At 41.5% G+C, this 25,830-nt stretch overlaps 1 protein-coding gene across 1 annotated transcript in view; it reads left to right on the forward strand.

Moving 5' to 3' along the window:
- The window catches only part of kndc1 (kinase non-catalytic C-lobe domain containing 1), a 199,415-nt gene that overhangs the window by 88,424 nt on the left and 85,161 nt on the right, over positions 1-25,830 (forward strand). Inside the window, exons 5-7 of the mRNA XM_084321925.1 lie at positions 21,942-22,059; positions 22,181-22,932; positions 25,623-25,737. Coding sequence (XP_084178051.1) covers positions 21,942-22,059; positions 22,181-22,932; positions 25,623-25,737 — 985 coding nt within the window. The remainder of the gene's footprint in view (positions 1-21,941; positions 22,060-22,180; positions 22,933-25,622; positions 25,738-25,830) is intronic.

A 25,830-nucleotide genomic window follows, 5' to 3' on the forward strand; every position in this document is an offset into this window, starting at 1 on the left:
CGAGGTCACATTTCTTCAGATACTTGCAAGTCCGCAGTTTTGTACGTAATATCAACTCACAGTTCCCCAAACTCCCAGAAGCCACTCCTATTGACACTTTACTAAAGCCTACACTGGTCACAAAGGGTATTATATCTGTCCTGTATGGCTTGATTTCCTCACTGCGTCCTACCTCATTAGAAAAGATCAGGAGGAGATGGGAGGAGGACCTGGGTGAGGACATCACAGAAGACCTGTGGGAGGATATTCTACACCGGGTCCACTCCTCTTCAATTTGTGCCAGGCACGGACTGATCCAATGTAAAATTGTTCACCGTTCACACTTTACTAAAGTCAGACTAGCCAAGATCTATGGCAACATTGATCCCACCTGTGACAGATGCCACCGTGCCCCTGCTACACATAGTCACATGTTTTGGTCCTGCCCTTCCCTGCATACCTTTTGGTCTGAAATATTTGAAACTATCTCAAATAGTATTGAGATCCCAATCAGCCCGACTGCCATAACTGCTTGCTTTGGTGTCTCTATTTCCCCTACTACCCTGTCTCTGCCACGATATAAAGCTGACCTGGTGGCATTTGTTACTCTCCTGGCTAGACGTCTCATTTTACTGCATTGGAAGTCACCCACTCCTCCATCTCACTCTATGTGGCTCAGGGATATTTTGCACTTCCTTAAGATGGAGAAAATAAGGTGTGTCATAAGGGGTTCTACAGCTAGATTTTATAAAACATGGGGTCGTTTCTTTACCTATGTTGGGGAACAAGGTTCAATCGACCCCCCATAAATAATGCTCACTCCTAACCTAGCACAGTCCAGTCGAGTGACCTATCTACTTGTGCAAATGTAACCGATGTCTATCTTCCCATTTAAAAAAAATAAAAATAAAAATTGTTCCATTCCTCTATTCCTGCTGTACAGTGCTTGTCCTGAGTGTACATATCTGTTTAATTGACTATGTCCGAAACAATATCTATATTTATTTTGTGGTGTACTCTCTTTAGTCTATATATTCAACAGACCTATACTTTGACTACTTATACGTAGCCATGTGCAACATGTATATTATTTACATTCAACAGACCTATATTTTGTTTATTTATACATAGCTTTGTGCAATAGGTATATTGTTTATCCAACAGACCTATATTTTGACTAACTATATGTACCTTTGTGCAATACGTATATTGTCTACATTCAACAGACCTATATTTTGACTACTTATATGTAGATATGTGCAATACGTCTGGCATATGTGTACAATTTGACCTTGTGCTCATCTCATATTGCAACGAAAAAACTTCAATAAACAAAGTTTTGAAAAAAAAGAAAGTAGTGTGTGGACATGCAACACACTAAGCACTTTTATATCTATTTATCTGCCTTCATATTCTGGGGCTGCTACAAATGAGTCTACACTTGGGAAAGACTGATCATGACGTAATAGGTGTTATTCCTAAAAATGCCAATCACCTTGACATCAGTAGTGATAGGGTGTTAGTGACAGTACATACATACAGTATACATCTGACCGGCAATATGTCATAAGCATAATATTAAATGCCCAGGTAGGGAAATGAGGAAGTATCCAGTATCCATGGTCATGCTGGACCTACAAAAGGCCTTCGACACTGTCAATCGCTCCATTCTGACTGACAAGCTAAAAGCAATTGGTTTTGATAGTCTATCAGTGAGCTGGATGCAATCCTACCTTGAGGGGAGGGAACAGATGGTGGAGGTAAACGGTACCCTATCCCCCCCCCCCCTCACAGTGAGCTGTGGTGTTCCACAAGGAAGCATACTAGGACCGCTACTGTTCCTAATTTATGCAAATGACATGTCGTCAGCTTGTGACTGCAACTTGTTCCTGTTTGCGGACGACTCAGCCCTGCTGGTCTCTGACAAGAACAAGTTACAGGTTGAAAAAACCCTCAGCTTGGAACTAGGCAGAATCTGCATATGGCTCGCTGATAACAAACTATCATTACACATGGGCAAAACAGAGTCCATTCTCTTCGGTTCAAATAACAAACTCAGCAAGACCGACGGCTTCTCAGTTACAGTGGGTGACAATATTGTCACAAGGAAAGATGAAATTACCTACCTGGGTTCCATCCTAGAGGCTAATCTCTCCTGTGACAAAATGGCATCCAATGTAATAAAAAAAGTCAACCAAAGAACTCGATTCTTGTACCGGATCTCCTCTCTGGTAAACAGGAATACCCTGAAGACTCTGGCAGGAGCACTCATTCAAGGGTACTACGACTATGCTTGCACCTCATGGTACCAAAGCACCTCAAAGGCGCTAAAAACAAAATTACAAACATCTCAAAACAAACTGGTCAGACTACTGCTTGACCTTACTCCTAGAACCCACCTCACCCCTGCCCACTTTGACAACCTAGGATGGCTTAGAGTAGACGACAGAGTACAGCAACTTGCAATGGGCCTGGTCTACAAGATACACTACACGACCAAGGTACCCATGTACATGTCAAAATACTTCCCAAAGGTCAGTGAATACCACGATCACAACACCAGAGGGAGCTCCACAAATCATGTTAAACCCAGATTCGGCTCAAATAAGGGACTAAACACGTTTCGCAATTATGCCACATCAATGTGGAACGCCCTACCCAAAGCTGTAAAGGAATGTGGATCACTACCCACTTTCAAAACCACTCTCAAGGGACACCTACGGGAGACTGCAATTCAAAACTGGCCCCTGTAAATGTCCTAACCCAACCCCCTCCAATGTACAGTCATTTACCTAGTATGGTTGTCAATAGTCCAATGTACAATTTTGCTTGTTTGTACAGTGTCCCCCCCCCCCCCCCCCCAATGTACAGTTTTGCTTGTTTATACAGTGTTTCTCCCCCCCCCCCCCCAACCACCTCCAATGTAAATTACCCAGTATGGTTGTCAATATCCCAATGTACCCAACCCCCCCCCACACAACCCCACCCAACCTCCTCCAATGTACAGTTTCTACGTCAAATGTATATACTCCCTTTTCTTGACTCCTTTTGTATCACAAACAGTACTGTATTTGCAAATCTGGTATGTCATAAATGTATAGATGTAGCCTTACATCATCAACCTTTATTTATTCTCCAGATTACAAGAGGTCACCCTCATTTTCAATGTAGTCGAGACTTTACAGACATTTCAATGCACACATTTCTACAACATAACAACAATAAATATTAATAACTATCTACATAGTACTCTCAGTCCAGAGTGCACCACAGCAACTAGTATAAAAAAACATAGGCATAAAATCAGCACACAAATTGACAACAATTGCATAAACTTCAGACATAAGAATAGGTATAAAAGACAATAAAAGTAGTGCAATGTAGACGTGCAGATTTAAGAATAGGCATAAAATAAGTACAATAGTACAATGTCACTCGAATTGTACAATGTCCCTGGACTCTATAACTCTGCCCTCAGATTCATCACTAATGATAGATACAACACTCATCACTGTGTCCTTTATGAGAAGGTTGGTTGGCCTTCTCTGACAGAGAGGTGCAACAAACACTGTTATTTGTTCATTTTTAAGGCCCTTATTGGTAAGCTACCTCCTTATACTACATCATTATTGTAATTATTGCAACCTATGGAACCCGTTCTAGTAACTGACTGGTTCTTAAGGTCCCTTGAGTTTTCACGGAACAGGGTAAATCTTGCTATGATGCCCCCTAGCTCATGGGATGAACTCCAACAGTTGATCTTAAAGCTTGAGATTTTCCCCTCTGTTGCAGTTTAAAACCTTGATCTCCAACCTTTGTCAATCAATTTGTACAGGTTTTAATTACTTACTTTTTGCTTCGTCTTGTCGTCTTATTGTTATGATTTTATATCCTTTTTTCTTTAGCTTACAGTATTTCTGTATGTACACTCGACGTGACTGTAAATGAGGGAAACCTCAGTTGCCTTTCGAGTTTAAATAAAGGTTTGAAAAAAGAAAAGCCAAAGATGTGCTGGTTTGATGTATAGTAGCCCTGTAGGAGAAGAGATTCTGCTTAAAGTAATGATGTATAGTAGTCCTGTAGGAGAAGAGATTCTGCTTAAAGTAATGATGTATAGTAGTCCTGTAGGAGAAGAGATTCTGCTTAAAGTAATGATGTATAGTAGTCCTGTAGGAGAAGAGATTCTGCTTAAAGTAATGATGTATAGTAGTCCTGTAGGAGAAGAGATTCTGCTTAAAGTAATGATATATAGTAGTCATGTAGGAGAAGAGATTCTGCTTAAAGTAATGATGTATAGTAGTCCTGTAGGAGAAGAGATTCTGCTTAAAGTAATTATGTATAGTAGTCATGTAGGAGAAGAGATTCTGCTTAAAGTAATGATGTATAGTAGTCATGTAGGAGAAGAGATTCTGCTTAAAGTAATGATGTATAGTAGTCCTGTAGGAGAAGAGATTCTGCTTAAAGTAATGATGTATAGTAGTCCTGTAGGAGAAGAGATTCTGCTTAAAGTAATGATGTATAGTAGTCATGTAGGAGAAGAGATTCTGCTTAAAGTAATGATGTATAGTAGTCCTGTAGGCGAAGCTTTAACACGTTGGATGCCAGCGACGACATACTCGTTATTTCATGCCCCCCGGTGAGTGCCGACGACGCGATTTGTCGTTTTATTTTTTTATTAGCGATCTGAATTCATATTTCATCAACCGAGTCTCCCATTGGTACAGCAGCCCCTCCAGGAGCTCAGATGGGAAAAAAGCGCCCCCTATCGTCTATCCCTGTGTAACTGCAGGTCAGTCCATTAGACTGGGAGATCCCTGTGGGATCTGTAGAGGTGGAGCCAACTGGCTCCATTGTGCTGGCGATGGATCTGATGATGAGGGATCTGATCGCGAGACGGAATGCAGCCTGGAATATATATTTACAGCAGCCAATAATCAATCAATAAACACGATCGATATTTGGAATGGCGATCAGGAATTGGAATAATCTTTTTGGAGAACATCTGATCTAAGGTAAGGAGTCTATGTTACCAGTCTTGGGGTAATCGGAGCTGTATTCACTGAGATAACAGCGTGTCCCTATGTATGTGTGCGTGTGTGTGTGTGTGTGTGTGTGTGTGTGTGTGTGTGTGTGTGTGTGTGTGTGTGTGTGTGTGTGTGTGTGTGTGTGTGTGTGTGTGTGTGTGTGTGTGTGTGTGTGTGTGTGTGTGTGTGTGTGTGTGTGTGTGTGTGTGTGTGTGTGTGTGTGTGTGTGTGTGCGTGATCTTGAGGAAACGAGAGAATAGATTGTTCAGCTCGCCTCTATAGCGTGCATAAGTACACATATACTATCGATAATCTAGCATTTATTGGAAAACGATTCATTCATAAATAGGCCGACAAATGACAACGTGTCAGTGTATTCGAGAATATTCCAATAAATGCCGTTTATGACGGAATCTTTCAATTTTCCAAAAATTTTCGAGAGAACGATAGCTTTTCGAAATGCTATAAAAAGGATATGAACGATTCAAAAACCGATTAAAAAACAATCCGTTTCGACAATGTTGACTGCAAACAAGTCATTGATAAGCGACGGGCAGATTAGACACATAGCCATAATTTAAAACATAGATTAGGCGTTTTTAACGCTAACATTGAAGTGGATGATGGCATTCAACGGGGTAAAAAGGTAAACAAGGTCGGCACTGATAAGCCTGAGGGTTCCATAAATCCATCTCTACAGAATGTATGAATTAATGTTGTGTTTTTTTCCAAATGTAGACAACTTTTTTATTTTTCTTATTTTTTGGGATTATCTCCCACAAACCTGAACGTTATTGCCATAAAACAGAAGATACATTTACATTAGTAAAAGGTAACTGTACTTAATCCAGATTGAACTGTGCCATTGGAAAGGGTAGATTTGGCCCGATCCATAGATGTGCGACTTGGCCATAATAAGGTCATTTATAGGCCTCATATTCTACACGTGATCTCAAGAAGGTGCTGAATGAGCTACATTTGTCATGTCTGGTCAATTTTAACATGGTGTTATTCACCGTCAAAAGATAAAGACAACATATAGAATTGATATTCTCCTTTGGTTCATTACAATTTACTCAAGCCTAGTAACAGACACAATATGTCTGACACTGGGAATACATTTCCTGAGATCCATAGATACCAAGATACCAAGAACATGCAAATGGACCTTGTAGAAGTGGAGCAATCTTCCATTTACTTAGGTATGTATTTTTAGGTGGATTTTCAGAAAATAGGGCTAGGGCTTAAGAGGTTGATGGTGTTACATCTTATCCTGAGCCATTAAGTGGTGATCAAGTCAGTATATTGAGAAACTGGGTAACAAATAAAACATAGTTAAGTTATTGGGTTGTATGCGTAAAATGTGTTTAAAAATCTAATGGAATTACATTACATAACTATTTACAGCTTTTAGGTAACACAAGTGTTATTGCTCTAAGACAGTGGTTCTCAATCTTTTTACACCAAGTACCACTTGAGAGCGTAGCTGGCTCTCCAAGTACCACCATATGACCGACGTTAAAAAAATACAGTCTAACTCTATTCAGCTATGCACAGTTCACGCAGGAGGCAAATTTATTGCTAATAACATTATTTATTGTTAACTTTTGTCAGACACAGCCACAATGTACGAAAGGGGTACTAGAACTAGCAAACTCTTCCACACAATTTTCATACAATGCAAAGGGCATTGAGAACATAATAACTAACATTCTCACATAGCAAGTGAGAAAATTAAGAACAACTGTATTTCATGTACTTCATTCAAACACTCTCTGAATGAACACTCCATCTCTCACACACTCTCCCTCTCTCTCTCACACACTCTCCCTCTCTCTCTCCCTCTCACACACTCTCTCCCTCTCTCTCTCTAACACATGCACAAAGTGTAACAGGCGAGGGATAATACAGTTCAAACAAATAAATAAGTGTCTCTTTCTCTGTCTGTCTGTCAGATTCTCTCTCTCTCTCTCCCCCAATGTCTTCCTCTCTCTCTCCTTCCCTTTCTCTCTCCCTCTCTCTCTCTTCCCCCTTTCTCTCCCCCTCACTCTGTCTCTCACACACACACACACACACACACACACACACACACACACACACACACACACACACACACACACACACACACACACACTAGTTTTGCGCGGGCTGATCCATAGTGGGCGAGTGCCTGCGGTCAACCGCGGTCGCAAGGCAAACTAAAATATTTGTATTGTTTGAATGAATGAATGAATGAATGAATGAATGAATGAATGACAACTTTATTAACAGATTGCAGAATGGGTACAGTGCAGTACAGCTCAATACATACAATTGTTAAGGGGATGCAGACCAGAGAAAGACTTTCGTCTTGTTTCCACCAGGGTCCCCCATTTCCAATTCATCGTAACATATATGACATACATGACATACAGATAGACAGTACTGCTACATCTATACATTTATGACATACCAGATTTGCAATTACAGTACTGTATTTGTGATACAAAAAGAGTCCAGAAAGAAAAGAGTATATACATTAGGCGTAGAAACTGTACATTGGATTGGGTAGGTGGGGGTGGGACTGTACATTGGAGGTGGTTGGGGGGGGGGGGGGGGGTAGGAGTGGGGGGGGGGGGGGGGTAGGAGTGGGGGGGGGGGGGGGGGTTGGGTAGGAGGGGTGGGTGGGGGACACTGTATAGCTGTACAAACAACACTGTACATTGGATTATGGGACTGTACATTGGACTGTACATTGGAGGTGGTTGGGTGGGTGGGGGGGGGGTGGGTAGGAGGGGTGGGTGGGGGACACTGTACAACTGTACAAACAACACTGTACATTGGATTATTGACAAGACCATACTTGGTAATTTACTGTACATTGGCGGGGGTTGTGTTCGGACATTTACAGGGGCCAGTTTCGAGTTGCAGTCTCCCTTAGGTGTTTTTTGAGAGTGTTTTTGAAAGTGGGTAGTGATTCACATTCCTTTACAGCTTTGGGTAGGGCGTTCCACATTGATGTGGCATAATTGCGAAACGTGTTTAGTCCCTTGTTTGAGCCGAATCTGGGTTTAACATGATTTGTGGAGCTCCCTCTGGTGTTGTGATCGTGGTATTCACTGACCTTTGGGAAGTATTTAGTCATGTACATGGGTACCTTGGTCGTGTAGTGTATCTTGTAGACCAGGCCCATTGCAAGTTGCTGTACTCTGTCGTCTACTCTAAGCCATCCTAGGTTGTTTGCTGGTAATTTGCGGCCGGGTTAGTTAAAAAAAAAATTATTAGCATAATATCACCGATATCCTGCATCAAATCCTGACTCTTTGCCGAGGGATCTTCTTCCAATCAAATAAAGTATAATCCGACAGCAGTAACAGCATAATGATGAATGAATAGTGATGTGGATATAAATTAACAAAACACTTGTAGTCCATTTTAGAAGAGACGGAAGGCTTTGAGAAAAGAGTCTTCAGTCACTCTGTATAGTGTGTGGCTACTTACCGGCTTTCGCTATGCGGAGGCTGGCAGCCTGGCACGATTTGGCTGTGGTTGTACAGCAGGATTGAATCGTGGACTTGCGCTTAATCAGTGCATCACGTTTTCTTGTGAAGAAATCTTCTGGTTAAAAAAATATTCTCCTCCACTATTCTCTTTAGAATATCTCCCGTTTGAGCAACTTTTGCGACATCCCTCGGCTAGTCATCACTAGCTTGCTTGTAACGTTAGCTAATCATGCACGCGCCACAGGTACTAGTGTCCGTCAGAAACAATGTCAGACTCAGAAAAAAACATTTATTTTGTTTCTAAATCTAAAAACAACCAAATAAATGTACAACTTATTTTAAACCCCAATTTCAATTATCTCAAGCTTATTTTCATTCGTTGTAGTATTAGTATTTTGATTTTAAAGTTGGTTTTATTTCATTTTTGAAAAACATTGAGATTCCAGGGATCCCTCCGAGTACCACCAGCAGGGGGCCCAAGTACCACTAGTGGTACGCGTACCACAGGTTGAGAACCACTGGGTTAGTACATTACTGTCTATAGTTTGGGTTTATTTAGTAAGGGTCTTACGACGGCTGTTTGGAATGTGTCTGGGAAAATACCTGTCAGAAGCTATGTATTTATAATATTTAGGACATGACTTGCAATACTTTTAATTTTTTATATATTTTCTTGTGGATATAGGGTCAATATAGGAAGTGGAGGAGTTACATTCCATGACAGTTTTGTAAAGCGCAGTTGATGTAATGCAAGCAAATTGTCCTATGGTTACTTTTTCGCAGGGTTTGCTGATGGTGTCCATGTTTGTATCAGGACTAATGCTGGCTCTCATTGAAGTTATTTTGTTATTGAAGAATAATGCTAGTTCTTCACATTTTGATGCAGATGACTGTGGAGGGGTGGGGGCAGTGTTGAGTAGCTGGTCGATGGCTGAGAATAATATTCTAGAGTTTCCAACATTAGAAAATAGTCCTTTCTTGCCACTCGTATTTCTTTTTTATAGACAGTCATGGCTTCCTTATATTATCGCAGTGGACTGTGAGCTTGGTTTTCCTCCATTTTCGTTCAGCAGCTCTACATGTTCTCTTTGTCTGACCAACACTGCTATTAATTAACCATGGGGAGATTTTGTCACAGCATCCAGTGTATATGATAGGGTGTTGTTGAGATTTTCAACCATGCAGTTTAAAGAACAGTCCAGGCTGGATGGTTCAGTTTGTCTCATGATGTTTGAGAACTCTCTTCTGCGATGTCATCTAGTACTATTCGCTTTACAACGGTTACCGTTTTTGTCTCTGTTAAGTTTCGGTTAGCTTTGAAGAATACACAGTGATGGTCAGATATAGGTAATTCGATTACTGATACTTTATCAATGTTCAGCCTCGGCCAGTCCTTCGAGCCAGTAGCCAACCGTGGGCACGGACTGCTCCCAATATCTCTGCATGATTCCATTTTTGCACAAGGCAGTGCAAGCCTTACTATAAATTCATCTGAGATACAGTACAAACAGTACTGTATTTGCAAATCTGGTATGTCATAAATGTATAGATGTAGCAGTACTGTCTATCTGTATGTCGTGTATGTCATTATTATGTCCTGATGAATTGAAAATGGGGGACCCTGATGTAAACAAGACGAAAGTCTTTCTCTGGTCTGCATCCCCTTAACAATTGTGTGTATTGAGCTGTACTGTATTGTACCCATTCTGCAATCTGTTAATAAAGTTTTCAATCAATCAATCAAAACAGAAACAGCCTTATTTATTTATTCACAAGACCGGGGCTGCATTCAGTTCCAGGCTAAATGCTTTCTTCTCATCGCTGTCTTCCCTCGAGTCGAGGGGGAATCCACACAATGCCCGGATGAGAAATGCCTGCCAAACAAAATAGGGTTCGGTTCCAACTTCTGTGAAGGAAAGGAGCTTTTACATTCCCATGGCCGGATTAACGACCGGGCCGTTTGGGCCGCGGCCCGTGGGCCTCTAGTGACAAGGGGCATCAAAAGAATTTAAAATTTTTTTATTTTTATTTTATTTTTTATTTTAACTTTTTATTTTTATTTTTTTTCTTATTTTGGAGATCGATGTCATACTGTGACACTGAAATGAAAAAATATTTCATCAACTAAAATATTTAGTCAACAAAAATATTTCATCAACTAAAATATACAGTACGTCACACCCCGTGCCTCTCCCTGCCGTCTGCAAGTGGCTAATCTTGAGTTTCCGACCCCCCAGTAAGCTAACCATGGATAAATAAATAAAAATAAATGGAAAGTCTGAGGAAAATAGAGGGTTTAATTCAGCGTGGACAGATTAATTTGCTTTCACGACTAACAATGCAGGCTTACATTTACATTTAGTCATTTAGCTGACGCTTTTATCCAAAGCGACTTACAAGTTCTGTACGACAAGCCATCAGGAAGGGCACAACTCTATCAGCTGAGCAACAATGTGCATCAAAGTGTTGAGTGCTACAGTGTAGGTTAGTTTATTAGGACAAGTGCATGACAGTACGGTTAGTTAGGGTTAGATCTTTTTATTATTTTTTTTATTATTCAGATAATGGTTGAAGAAGTGTGTCTTTAGTCGACGGCAAAAGATTGGACGTGTTTCGGCTGTCCTAACTGGGGTGGGTAGTTCATTCCACCATTGTGGGGCAAGGACTGAGAATAGGCGACTTCTCTTTGATGACCCTCCCGGAGCTTGGATAGGAGTAGGTCTGAGGCGGCCAGAAGATGCAGAGCATAGGGGTCTTGAGGGTGTGTAGTTAGTGGCTTACCTGTAGCCTATGCCTGATATGTGGTGCGAAATTTGCGAACAACGATTACTGTCATTTTAATTACTGTAGGTTGCCTGGTATGTAGCCTTGGTTAGTGGCTGCCCCACCAATGTTTTACATATAAAAACGCCACTGTGCGTGCGTGCACGTGTATGTGTGTGTGGGGGCCTCCACAAGAGTCTGGCCCAGAGGCCTCTGAATTCTTAATCTGGCCTTGCCCATGATCCCTCCTTTTCCCTCCCTTCCGCAAAGGTATGAAATACAAGCTCCCTGCATGAAGTGTATGTATCCCACAATCCAATGCTCCACATGGTCACTGAATCAAACAACAGTATGGAGGCTAACAATCATGCATATTAAGTGCATATTGACAACTTTGTCTGTCCTTGTCTGTTCATATGCTGCATCATTTAGATTAGATTAGATTCAAATGTATTGTTGTCACTCATACAACAAGTACAGTACAACAATAAGATATTTGGAGAGTGCAAATGTAACAGTAAAGTGCAATAGTGATGTAGACTGTAGTACAATGTACAGATTGATTGATTGATTGATTGAAAACTTTATTATTGATTGATTGAAAACTTTATTAACAGATTGCAGAATGGGTACAGTACAGTACAGCTCAATACATACAATTGTTAAGGGGATGCAGACCAGAGAAAGACTTTCGTCTTGTTTACATCAGGGTCCCCCATTTTCAATTCATCGTAACATATGTGACATACATGACATAAGATAAGATAAGATAAGATATTCCTTTATTGATCCCCTTGGGGAAATTCAGGCATCATAGCAGCATGGGGGGGAGGGGTACAGGTAGTAAAACAACACAGTATACAGGTAGTAAAAGACAACACAGGCAGTGTAAACAATTTGATCAATATGGTCAATATAATTTACTATCTGACTAGCTGAGGAATATTCATATTATTCACAGTGTCACATAAGGTGCAGTATGCATGAGGTAGTGTTATAATTTACTATCTACTGAGTATACATTAATCAAAGTACCAGGGTAGTCTACTTTGTCCCCCTTGGGTTCCTATAAGTCCCAGGTCAATGTCTGGTAGCAGTCGCTGTCGCTGCCCCCTGTTGTGGGGCCTGGAGGCTGCTAGTCGCTGCCCACTGTTGTGGAGCCTGATGGCCGCTGGTATGAAGGACTGTCCGAGGCGGTTAGTTGAGTGTCGGGGGGGATGAGTCTGTGGCTGAACGAGCTTCTCATCTTGACTAGCTCGTCGTAGACAGTACTGCTACATCTATACATTTATGACATACCAGATTTGCAATTACAGTACTGTTTGTGATACAAAAAGAGTCCAGAAAGAAAAGAGTATATACATTAGACGTAGAAACTGTACATTGGATTGGGTAGGTGGGGGTGGGGGGGGACTGTACATTGGAGGTGGATGGGTGGGTGGGGGGGGGGGGGGGGGGGTTGGGTAGGAGTGGGGGGGGGGGGGGGGTTGGGTAGGAGGGGTGGGTGGGGGACACTGTACACCTGTACAAACAAACACTGTACATTGGATTATTGACAAGACCATACTTGGTAATTTACTGTACATTGGAGGGGGTTGTGTTCGGACATTTACAGGGGCCAGTTTCGAGTTGCAGTCTCCCTTAGGTGTTTTTTGAGAGTGTTTTTGAAAGGGGTAGTGATTCACATTCCTTTACAGCTTTGGGTAGGGCGTTCCACATTGATGTGGCATAATTGCGAAACGTGTTTAGTCCCTTGTTTGAGCCGAATCTGGGTTTAACATGATTTGTGGAGCTCCCTCTGGTGTTGTGATCGTGGTATTCACTGACCTTTGGGAAGTATTTTGTCATGTACATGGGTACCTTGGTCGTGTAGTGTATCTTGTAGACCAGGCCCATTGCAAGTTGCTGTACTCTGTCGTCTACTCTAAGCCTTCCTAGGTTGTCAAAGTGGGCAGGGGTGAGGTGGGTTCTGGGGGTAAGGTCAAGCAGTAGTCTGACCAGTTTGTTTTGAGATGTTTGTAATTTTGTTTTTAGCGCCTTTGAGGTGCTTTGGTACCATGAGGTGCAAGCATAGTCGTAGTACCCTTGAATGAGTGCTCCTGCTAGAGTCTTCAGGGTATTCTTGTTTACCCAGGTGATTAAACTGGGTATTGTAGTGCCGAAGAATGGAAGTCGGAGGCAGTGTCTCAAGAGAGACCGTGGAGAATTTAATATGCATCAAGAACGCGTGATTTTTTTCCGTAGCCTATGTGTGTGAAGACGCTCTCTGATTGGCTAGCCGCGTACAGTGAAGACCCTCTCTGATTGGTTTAGCGCCGAAGGGTCTCTTCCGCCTAACCCTAACCCTAACCTTAACCTTAACCCTAACCTTAACCTTAACCCTAACCCTAACTCTAAGCATAACCCACTTCGAAAGAGGGCCAAAGCATAACCACTTTGAAGCAGAGAATATATATGTACAAGGCGGAAGAGACCCTTCGGCGCTAAACCAATCAGAGAGGGTCTTCGCTGTACGCGGCTAGTCAATCAGAGAGCGTCTTCGCACACATAGGCTATGAAAAAAAATCACGCATCAAGAACACATGTTATCACTGTAACGTCACTAGCTAGACTGAATGCCGGTGGCAGGATGGCCACCGGATATAACGTCCGGGCGGAACCAATGTTCCTAACAATAGTTCTGTAAGTGAATTATGTACAATCACCACAATATAAAATATATACATTTGTAATACTGGGTGTAGTGCTAATCAGATGTATGTACAGAGTTGTAGTATTAATATGTAGAGTGATACAGGTATAAAGACAGTAGGCCTATGGTTGTAGTTATACTGGCCAGCACCGTAACTAGTAAGAGTAGGTAAGGGATATGTAGAGTACAGATATAGATATGTAAAATGAGTATGTGCAGGTATGTACACTACAGACAGGTGGATAGATATATATAAACAATAAGAATAAATGTATACTGTATTTATGGTATCTACAGCGTTATTGTACATGCTATATGGGTTATATGCAGGTGTATAAGTAGGTATATAGGAGTATTATATGCAGGTATATTAAGACAGATATGGATATTGTCAAAACAGTGAAAGAAATTCAGATGAGTCAAATTGTATAAAAATAGAACATAGTTTATTATCTGTTTCCATGGCCACAGAAAGAGTATGATCAGTTTATAATCAGAGACACATGTGTACACACAAAGCGTCTGACCAGAAAGTGACAAAGAGCTCTGTTCAGACTTACCATTAAGTACAAAGTTGACATGACGTCAAAAGATGACAAATTAATAACAGATCTGACAAGAAAGGTAAACAAAAAATGCCCTAGTGCGAAAATGAAAACAAAATATGGGTCTAGGGATTTGTTGTGTCTCACACAAGAACTGTAGTCGAAAAGAACCTTGACGTGTCATATCTCCTGGCCCTTTTGGCTGTTGTTTTAAGAAACACTGTCAGACTGTCGCCCTAGTGTCTGAGCTGTAGCTAGTTAACCTATATTATTACATGGCGTTTTAACATTAGCCAAAATGCTTGATTGTGATTGGTCAATAGCGCTCGGTTGCCCACAGCAGCGGTCTATTATTTCTCGATAATTCATCGCTGCTAGGGGCAACGCGCAATAATGGCCACTGCTAGGGGCAACAGAGCGCTATTGACCAATCACAATCAAGCATTTTGATCGCAGTCACGAAAGCTAAGCTTTACCATTATGCGCAGCTGCACTACATCAGGTGCAATCAAGTCCACACACCTGCCGATGACAGAGGAGCAACAGAACAACTGCGTCTGCATTTGATCTCGTCTTGTCGATGGTGTAAAATTAATTATGTATATTGTTAGTAAGTTAGCCCTGTAATAAGCGGGATAATGTATAGCTATACTCTGTCATTGTCGCAAAATAATTGACCTTAACTGCGTGTAGAACACCACTGCGCAGCGCATCGGTGTTCCAGAACGCAGTCTCTGTCAATTATTTTGCGACAATGACCTCGTAGCTATACATTATCCCTTACTTAACTAGTCAAGGCTATACAGAGAATATGTATTTAACACAGATCATGGACATGATAATATTTTCTGATCACAATATGTATATATATGTTGTAAATATAAATATATAATGTATATATGGGTAGACTATAGTGAGGTGGGTAGTTAAGATTAATACGATTACTATGATTACAGTGTAGGGCAGTTGTAGACAGTGAAAGCACTAGGTAGGTATACATTTAAAGGTGATTAGGTTGTAAAAACAAAGAAATAAATGAAAAAACATAATATTGCAAATATTTTATATGTCACTGTGCTAATTGGAACTGAATTGAGTCAGGTTCTGTACAGACAGACACACTGAGGAGATGGAGCACTCTGGGACCTTTGAATGGAGACATTTATAACGCTAATGAAACTACTTGCTACAGAACAAACATATTTAGAGAAAGTAATTCAATGGGATGTTATTTAAGATAAGATAAAATAGAATATTCCTTTATTGATCCCCTTAGGGAAATTCAGTATCATCATTATTTATTTATTTATTTCATATCCCCATTAGTCACTGCCTCAGCAGCGACTATTCTTCCTGGGGTCTGGATACAAACATATAAAAAATTAGTGCTGTCAATCGATTAAAATATTTAATCTGATTAATCGCATGATTGTCCAAATTAATCGCATTTTTTTTTATATATTTTTTTTATCTACCTTAAACGGATATTTTTCAAGTTCCAAGTTTTAATACTCTTATGAGAGTCAACAAATGCTTGCTTTATGCAGCCATTTAACACAAAAGGATGACCCTCATGCATTGCAAATTTGCATCAAATTCAAAACAGAGTGATGCACAAAATAACTTAAAAGAAAATAATAATTTAAAACAATGAATAAAGTGTGCATGAAATAATAGGGGAAAGAAAACGTTAGGAACTTGTTACATTCACCCACACAAGGGTGAATCACCCCCCCCCCCCCCTCTCTCTCTCACACACACTCTCCCAGCTCTCTTTCTCTCTTGCCCCTTCCTCAGCTCTCTCACCCCCCCTCTCTCTCTCTCTCTCTATCTCTCTCACACACACACACACACACACACACACACACACACACACACACACACACACACACACACTTCAGAAACAAACAGGCTAAATCCACAAAGAATGGATTGCACGGAGCAAGTTGCACCCTTACTTACAATTCATTATGAATTGAAAATGGGGGACCCTGATGTAAACAAGACAATAGTCTTTCTCTGGTCTGCATCCCCTTAACAATTGTGTGTATTGAGCCGTACTGTATTGTACCCATTCTGCAATCTGTTAATAAAACGTTCATTCAATCAATCACCGTGTCTCATTCTCCAAGGACTTACGACAAAAATGGCTTTCTCTTAGGGCCATTTGAGACCTTTTCGGGATGATTTTGGGATTCACCAACCGTCCCAATAAAACATATATAATTAATATTATATTATAATATATTGTCTATATTCATGTCTTGCCCGAAAAGGTCTCAAATGGCCCTAAGAGAAAGCCCTTTTTGTCGTAAGTCCGTTGACGAATGAGACCATTGAGAGCATCAATAATACACCTGAGTGAAGTCTAGAAAAAAATAATTATAATAATAATAATATATATATTTTTTTAAAGTTAATCGCGAGTAAAAAAAGATTGTGGCGTTACGTTAATAGAATCAGGCATTAACGCGTTAATACAGCGTTAACTTTGACAGCCTTAAAAATCAAACAAGAATAATCAATAAAGCAACATAAAGTAAAACAAATATCAATAAAACACCAATAGAATATACAAACAAATACAGAACAATAAACAAATCAAAATCAGACATACGGACAAATATAGAACAATAACAAATATACAAACATATAGAACAAATCAAATATCAATAAAACAACAAATATCAATAAAACAACAAACGGAAACATCTCAGAGAAAACTCAAATTTGTTCAAAAACAGCTTGACATTCCATATACTAATATTCCTCATAACCATTAGACAAAGGTATTCCAAATTAAATAAATTTTAAAGATGTTTAAAATTAACCACGAGCTCTGCAGTGAGTGGTTGCCATGGTAACCTAGGGCAGGGCTGTACACTGCGATCATCTCGTCGCAAATTGCCCCCTAATCTGGCCGGTGCGAGTGGAAAATATCATCTGGGGGCAAGCTTGCGAGTAGTGATTGCAACCCTTCATTCGCATTTCACTCCTAAATTAATCCATACAAATTGGATAAAACATTAGCCTACAACCAGGGCATAATGTTGCGGTTGTAATTTCATTAGACAGACCAGCGCAGACCTTTAATAACATGCAATTTGATTGACACGAGCAATGGGCTAACGTTAGCTGCTATCCACGGTATCCATTAGGATTATGCTAAGCTAACTAGCGTTAGCTGCTGCTAACCCTGGACACCAGTCAAAGCGGACTCCACAACACTAGTTCCATTCGGGAGGAAAGGGGGTGGGTTATATTGACAACGCTTGACAACAGAAGTTTAAACATAACTTCATATTTATTGGTTATTCGTTTCTGTTACTGTATATCATCCACTTTCCATCTCCGTCTGTTAAACGCTTCCTGTTTACATTCGAGTGTGACGTCATCACCTACGGCAGCTTAGACGATCAAAACGCGAACCTAGAACAAAACCCGGGGGGGGGGGGCTGGCTCTCTCATTCGTTCTCGCCCCCTCTCTCTCTCTCTCTCGCTCTGATTGATTGAAAACTTTATTAACAGATTGCAGAATGGGTACAATACAGTACATCTCTCTCTACATTCAATGATTTAAAGTAGCCAAACGTTACAGACAGTATAAATACTAACTGGATAGTTGATGATATAATAATTTAATTTCATTATCTGAAATATTCTAAAATCATTAAGTCTGCTATAAGCCATTATCCCTTTGTGTGTGTGATTATTATTTTCTCACAGTAGTGTGTGTGTGTATATATATATATGTGTGTGTGTGTGTTTGGCTAAAGTGGATAGAAAACACAGTACTGTGCAAAAAAAAGGCACCCAAAAGTTTTTATATAAATGGTCTTAGATGTAAATAAATTTTTTAATAGTGTGTCAGTAGACTACTCTTAGTACATTTTCATTAAATTATTTTTTAAAGCATCTTCATGGTTTAATAATGCAAACATATGTTGCAGGGACTTATTATAATCATCATATTGGCGTGACTGTATGCATCAAAGGGTTAAATCAAGCATTTTTAAGTGCTTTAGAGGAAATGTCAAAATATTGCGATATATATCGTGTATCGTGATATGGCCAAAAAAGATCGCGATATCATTTAGAGGCCATATCGCCCAGCCCTACTATAATGGTAAAATAGTTATTTAAAAATTTGCCCCTAAAAAATATTCTTTGCCCCTAAATTTCTCATTTAGGGGCAAGTGTGCCCCTAGTGAAAAAGCTTAGCGTACAGCCCTGTAGGGCCGTGGTTGAAACCACTCGATGGCGCGTGTGTGTAGAAGGGGTCAGGTCTTGTTAGTCTTGTTAGTCTTGTTCGCTGCTGTTATCAAGATGGTGGTGGAGTGAGCAGGTTTTTTCATTCATAAATGTCTTACTTCAACTCCATCTTTAAAGTTGTTTCTAATTGAAATTGAATGTTATTTTGAGTCTCTTAAATGTGTAACAAACAAGAAATGCACATCAGTAGTTAAAATGTACTCAGAAATGTTTGTCTGAAGATGTTTGTCACCAAAATGACATATATATATATATTTATTTTGTTATATGAACTTATATGACTGACTGCATTTTTCATAATTTTTTTTTTAAAGCTTGTTGAAAATTGGGCACAAGCTCGCCGTGGAGTGTGCTGCTCTCTTCTCAACGCAGCGCAAGCCATTGTAAATAATGGGATTCAGAGTGCACCGGTGTATTTGTAACGTCCCATGTCAGACACATAAGAGTAGTGGAGAGTGTTGATTGCCAGGGTTAGGGCTTCCCCTCCCACTGGGGACACTCTGGGCACTTGGGATAAAAACAGCACTGTCTAACAGTGTCAAAACAAAGACTTGATTCATAAATAAATGCACAATTTTTATCCATTGATTGTTCGATTGATTTTACATCTATGGACAGTTCCATTTCAGACCCTGAATCGGCAATTGCTAGTCCCGCCTACTTTGAATAATGAAGCGAAACGGAATGCAATTCAGCCTGATTATCAGGCAACAGCTCTGCCAGATAGAACAAGAAAAACAATGAAGCCCAAAATACTTAATTTTTTTTCTTTGTTTTTTACTACCGGGCAGTCCGGTAGAGGGAGAGAGAGAGGAGGAACGGGAGACAGAGCGGGGGGGGGAGACATTCGGCAAAGGACGCCGGGTCCGGGAATCTAACCTGGGTTGGCCGCTTCGCGACGCATCGCATTACATGGGTCGCCACTTGAGTGCCTCCAAAATACTTTATTACCATTGTGGTCCTTTTGTTCGCCTTGGCCAGTCCTCTGTGCCAGTAACCATCAAGCTCGACAGCATAGGGCAAGTATTGACTTGGTTAACTGCTGGAGAACTGTTAGAACTGACAGACTTTTAACCACTGAAGCCTGCATGGACTTTACATTTGCACTTTGCATATGGACTCACATATTAATTCATTCATATATTCACATTTTCAATGATATTCATGTATATTTTTATTTATATTTACATTTATATTTATTGATAAGACCGAAATCTGTTTAATCTGTTTACTTATACTGGGGTAGACTAAGAGTTAGTATGGAGTATTGTATATTGTCACAGGGTAGACTTAGCTATATATACTTAGGATAGAGTCTCTATATTACACCGGGGGGGGGGGGGGGGGGGGCTGTACATATGTGCATAGTGACGTTATTGATATTGAGTATACATGATATTGAGTCTCACATGTCCACTCACCAAGAGATCCAGTACAGATCAGATCTTTATTATTATTTTTCTATTTCTATTTTATTGAATTTTTACTCTGCTGGTTGTTTGGATATTTATTCCTACCAGTGGCGGCCGGTGGGTTTCGCCACTAGGGGGCGCTATACCAAACATATACCAAACATGTACAGTACAGTACCACGCAACACTCATTACCAGACGTGAGCGATTCGACTCACGCTCACAGCAATGAATCGGCTCTTATGAACGAGTCGCTCAGCTGTTACTACAACAACACACAACCAGTCAAATAAAGTATAGTCTAGACTCTAATTCACAACTTGAAACACAATATATAAATAGAAAAGTTAGAAACAAAACTCGCCCGTCTACAAACACAGGCAGATCTCTCCCTCTCTCCTTCTCTCTCTCACACACAGCGCGACGTGGAATCGATTCGTTACACAATCAGACCTATTATATACCAAGAATAACTTCAGTATGAGTACAGGGCTGTACACATATTTTGCATATTGTTAAACGAGCCAAGGCTAGCTATTAAACTATCGATATGAATCGAAAATCTGGGACCCTGATGTAAACAAGACAAACGTCTTTCTCTGGTCTGCATCCCCTTAACAATTGTGTGTATTGAGCCGTACTGTATTGTACCCATTCTGCAATCTGTTAATAAAGTTCTCATTCATTCATTCATTCATTCAAACATAGACGATATTGAACAAGCCATAATCCACGTATTTTCAATCCGAGAGAGCTGCAGTAGTTAAATCAATGAGCCATCGAGATAGTCAGTGTGGTAAGTAACGTTATTATTGCATCCAAGATTGATACAGATACAGAGAGAGAGAGAGAGAGAGAGAGAGAGAGAGAGAGTGAGACTCACTGTTTAGTTGAACGTCCAGGGCCAAGTTAGCAGTTAGCCAAGTGTTAGCTCAGCTGAGCTCGTTGCCACAACACTCAACAAGTACACCTTTGTCCATTTCCGCTCGAACAGACTGCAAAACTACCTGGCGTTCTATCGCCATGCTCTAAGACAAACTCTAACCTTAACCAACTTTGAAAGAGTGCCTAAGCTTAAGAACTTGCAGTCACGGCACGGCAAACAGCTGCATGCATCTCACAACAACACAACTATCTCAACCAGGCTAGAAATTGGATTCGGCCAATCAGATATCGTCTCTGTGAAATTCTGCCATGGAAAGAAATACTGGCGTCGGCCAATCAGAGAGCGTCTCCGCGAAATGCGGCTATGGAAAATCCTTCACGGAAGTTCACGCTGCTGGCTAGACCGCTTCAAATCGCGCTCGGATTCCAACATAATAGTCATATTTCAACGCACAACGCCGTATGCACTGATTGGCTGTGACGGAGACAGCGATCAAACTGTGACGCGCACGCAGAGCGCTATCGCGTATTGCCCCCGAGAAATACGAAAAAATAAAAAAAATAAAAAAAACGTGATGTCACTTCCTGCTCTGGAAAACGGTGTTTTTTTAATTTAGATAATAACGTTATATTGTGCATTGGAAATACAAACATACTTAAAATGAGTAAATATTATTCATTTTAAACATGTTTATATTATTTATAGGGCTATAAAACACAAAAACGAAAAAGTTTTATTGTCTTCTTCTCTGATTTAACAGCAGCTGGCCAGCAGGTGGGTCGGCGCCCTTGCGCCCCTAGTGGCGAGCCGCTACTGATTCCTACCTGTACCGTTCTCTTCACTGAAATATGAATGAAGGTTTATCTTATCTTGTTGTTCCCCACAGGACATCCTGTCTCTGGCAGAGGCCCGGCTGTCTCACACCTCCTCAGCAGCAGTCTGCAGGAAACTGTCCTCCATCGGAAGACGGGTGTTGTCCATCGAATCGGTCTCCACCTTTCAAGGTTGTCTTCTTGTATCATATGTCTGTGTCTGTCCCCCCTGTCTCTTTACACGATCCACCACTTGGGTCTCCGCTGTGTTCCCTCGTGTTCGCCCTAATACCTCTCTGTGTGTGTCTTCCAGATGGGCAGGAGAGCTCCTGGGAGGCACGCTGGCAGCATCCCAAAACCAAACGCCCGCTCGACAGACTGAAAGACGCCGACGCGGACGACGCCACCAATGCGAATGGCCTCTCCAGGCAGTCTGTGTGCGGGGGCTGGGACTCCTCCCTGTGGGCCGAGGGCATGGATGGGGACGAGGGAGAGGCCATGATGCTGAGAGACGAGACAGACAGTCGGTCCCAGAACAGCTCCCCGGTGAGCCGGAGGGCCCAGCAGAGGTCGGCCAGGGCCAGGGGGGCTTTGAACCGCTCCTGCTCTGTCCCCGACTCCAACAACCCCCACTACCTCCCCCCTGTCCCGCACGGGGACATCAGCGTGCCCGTGTCCGACCTCACGGAGATTGGGGCGGAGGAACCCGCGACTTGTACGTCCATGTGGAGCAATCGGCTCCAGAGGCTCGACCGGGGGAAGTCCTGCGAGTCTTACGAGGGCCGCTACGCCGAGGAGCGCGGGTTCGATGGCGGGGCGTCGCCGGGGAGCGAAGGGGCCGCGGGATCTTGGTGCAGCAGCGGAGACTCACAGACTCAAACGTGTAATCGAAGCGAGACCCGGGACTCCACCCAGGACTTGACGTCTTCCTGTATCTCCTCCCAAGACCTGGAGGTGGAGCACGACTCTGCCGGTGACCTGACCTCATCCAGCCACAGCCTCTATATCCCCAATAACCACATGACCAAGAGCATGCTGTGCCTCAACGACCAATCTCAGGACGAGGTGAGGCCATCGCGGCTCATTGTGGTCACGTACGCTGTGTTTTAAAACGTAATAATAAGGAATAAATACATTTCACAATACGATTATCTTGCACAAAATGATCTCAGTTTGAGGTATTATCTCAGTAATTATTAAAGGAAGCTGAAAATATTAAAATGTCTAATTTCAGCTTTATTAGACAGGACATTAAAGGTGTTGTAAGTGATATTCTTTTGTTTGTTCAAATAAGTTAAAATAATAGCTCTACGCTCCGACAGCCATCACTGATATAGATTGTCTGGTCAGTAACATGGGTCTCCCAGTCCCTCTGCTCTGCAGTAAACAGAAGATACATGTTTTGATATCCCCTTCCCACTTTATCCGGAGAGAGAACACAAATAAGAGTTTTAAGCAAATGTATCCTTGAAACAAGTAAAATAATCTACCAGTGCAGTAAGCAAATTTGGCTTGGTTCTTTCTCCTGATTGGATAAAGTGGGAAGGGATACCACAACGATTATTTTCTGTTTACTGCAGAGCGGAGGAACTGGGAGACTGACCAAACATACTCTATATCAGTAATGGCTATTTAACACTTAATTTTAACAAAAAGAATACCACTTACAGCACTGTTGACAGGAAATCAAAGGGATCATTTGAACCTACCGCGTTACAGTTACATACATAACTTATGTTATGTGCCTTAGCGTGGTGGTGACCCATCAGGATGCTTAGCGTGAATGGTATATAGGCTGGGCTCATCCGGGCCCGATGTGAGAGGCTCTCTCTCTGGTAGCAAATCTAAATATAACAGCTTTAGTTTCAGTTGCCGCCTCCCAAGTAATCACGGCAGTAACGGCAATAAAAATGTGTGCGCTTCTTAATTACTTTATCCCCCCCCCCCCCCCCCCGCAAGATATATAGTAGTTATTGTCCCATCCCTACAACCAATACAACGACCAGGTGCTTATCATAGTCGGGCAGAGAAGCAACAGCTGAATAATGTCTGTATATTATGAACACAAGTATCTGGTTATGCATATTTGAGGCCAGAGTCATTAAGATTAAAACCTATAATCATCAGAATATAGGGTGAGTGGAACTATGGGGGTGTGATGCTTGTTCCAGTGCTGTTCCAGTGCGACGTAGCTCTAAGATCACCTAGGCATAGAGGCAGGTGCTTATTTTCTAGAATGTGAAAATCTACCAAGCTACTACAGTATTATTTGAGTACTACTATTGTTATTATTACTAGTATTTCTTTGAGACCAGGCTTTGAGAAATTAACATTTTTTTCAGCTGTGACTGAGCAACTAATGTAATTTAAAAATACTTAGTTACTTAATTTAGTTTGTCACAATGTAGATAGAGACATGGAATTTGCCACAATGATAGATATTGGTGTGCCAATGCATCACAACAAATACACATATCAATTGACCAGAGGGTGGCGCTATAATCAAAGGTCTTTGGTCTGCCCCCTTGAACCCATGTATTTATTTCCCCTAGTACTCCTCGGTTGTCCACTTGATTCTCCCAGAACCTGCCGTGTGCCGTCAGGGACCAACATCTTGGCGTGGAATTCAGAAAGTCTCAAGGACAGACCTCATGACCGCCACACCTAGTCCAATCCTGGGGGAGGGTTGAGCATCCTAAACAGGAAATGACGAGGATTGGCACCAAATGTGCCGTGTTTTCTCTGTGATAGGGAAGAGATGGGCAAGGTTTTACGCCATTCAGCCACATGGTGGCACTAGTCCAATATATTGCATGATAGACACATGAAAGTCGCCACACTGATGGATACCGGGGTGCCAGCGCTTCACAACACATACCACATCCAGTGACCAGACGGTGGTGCTATAATCAAGTCCAATTGACAGGGGACTTCATACACATCTCCAGCTAAACCTTGGTCTACAAGTTGCCGAATGTAGATTATCTTGTCTAGATAACTGCATGAAGATAAGAGCTACAGCGCCAGGGTTGAGGCTGAGACGATAATGGTAGGAATGGGGGATTTCCTGCAGCTAGTCTGGTCACGGCGTCACCAATCACATGCTTGTTGTTCTCCACTTCCCCCTTGTTGTCAGTTGAAACCATGAACTGTGCTGCACTGCTGGGATGCACCAATACCAGTTGGCCTATCAAGAATATATTTCTATTAAATACTACTTTTGATAGATCCAATATCAAAGGTCATTGACCATATTGACATTTTGCTCTTATGTCATGCTCAGTTTCGGCATTTCTGACACAGAGAAGTGCAAGTATTATTTACATCCCAATAATTTTGTCCACTGACCCCAATCTCCTGGCCCAGGAGTTCAAAACTTTTAATCCCTATCTAATCAGATTTGGATTCATTCATTTGAACTCATTATGAATTGAAAGTGGGGGACCCTGATGTAAACAAGACGAAAGTCTTTCTCTGGTCTGCATCCCCTTAACAATTGTGTGTATTGAGCCGTACTGTACTGTACCCATTCTGCAATCTGTTCATTAAAATGTTCAATCAATCAATAGGGATTACAAGTTTTGAACTCCTGGGCCCTGGTCTCATGCAATTCTATCGGATCGGGACAATTCTTCAAGCGTAGGACTTGGAGGCGGTATTATTGGCAGTGAGAGAAGAAGATCTGGTATCAGTGCATCACTGGCAGGCTGTTTATTTATTTTGTCTTGACGTTTGATATTTATGATGTGTTTTAGTGGATCTCTCTAAGGGAGCTCCTCACCCGCTGTGGACGGAGGTTGTCTGTCAACGAGCTGTGGGCTCTGTGTCACACCTGCCTCTCCACGCTGCAGTCTTATATAGACTTCCCAGGTTAGCCCCGCCCACTCAACAAACTTCTTCCAATCAATTCCATTCAATCAATTCAGGAAATAGATTTTATTTTAATTAGAATGTCGAGAGGTC

This window comes from Notolepis coatsorum (assembly GCF_963971535.1).
Source record: "Notolepis coatsorum genome assembly, chromosome: 9".
NCBI lineage: Eukaryota > Metazoa > Chordata > Actinopteri > Aulopiformes > Paralepididae > Notolepis > Notolepis coatsorum.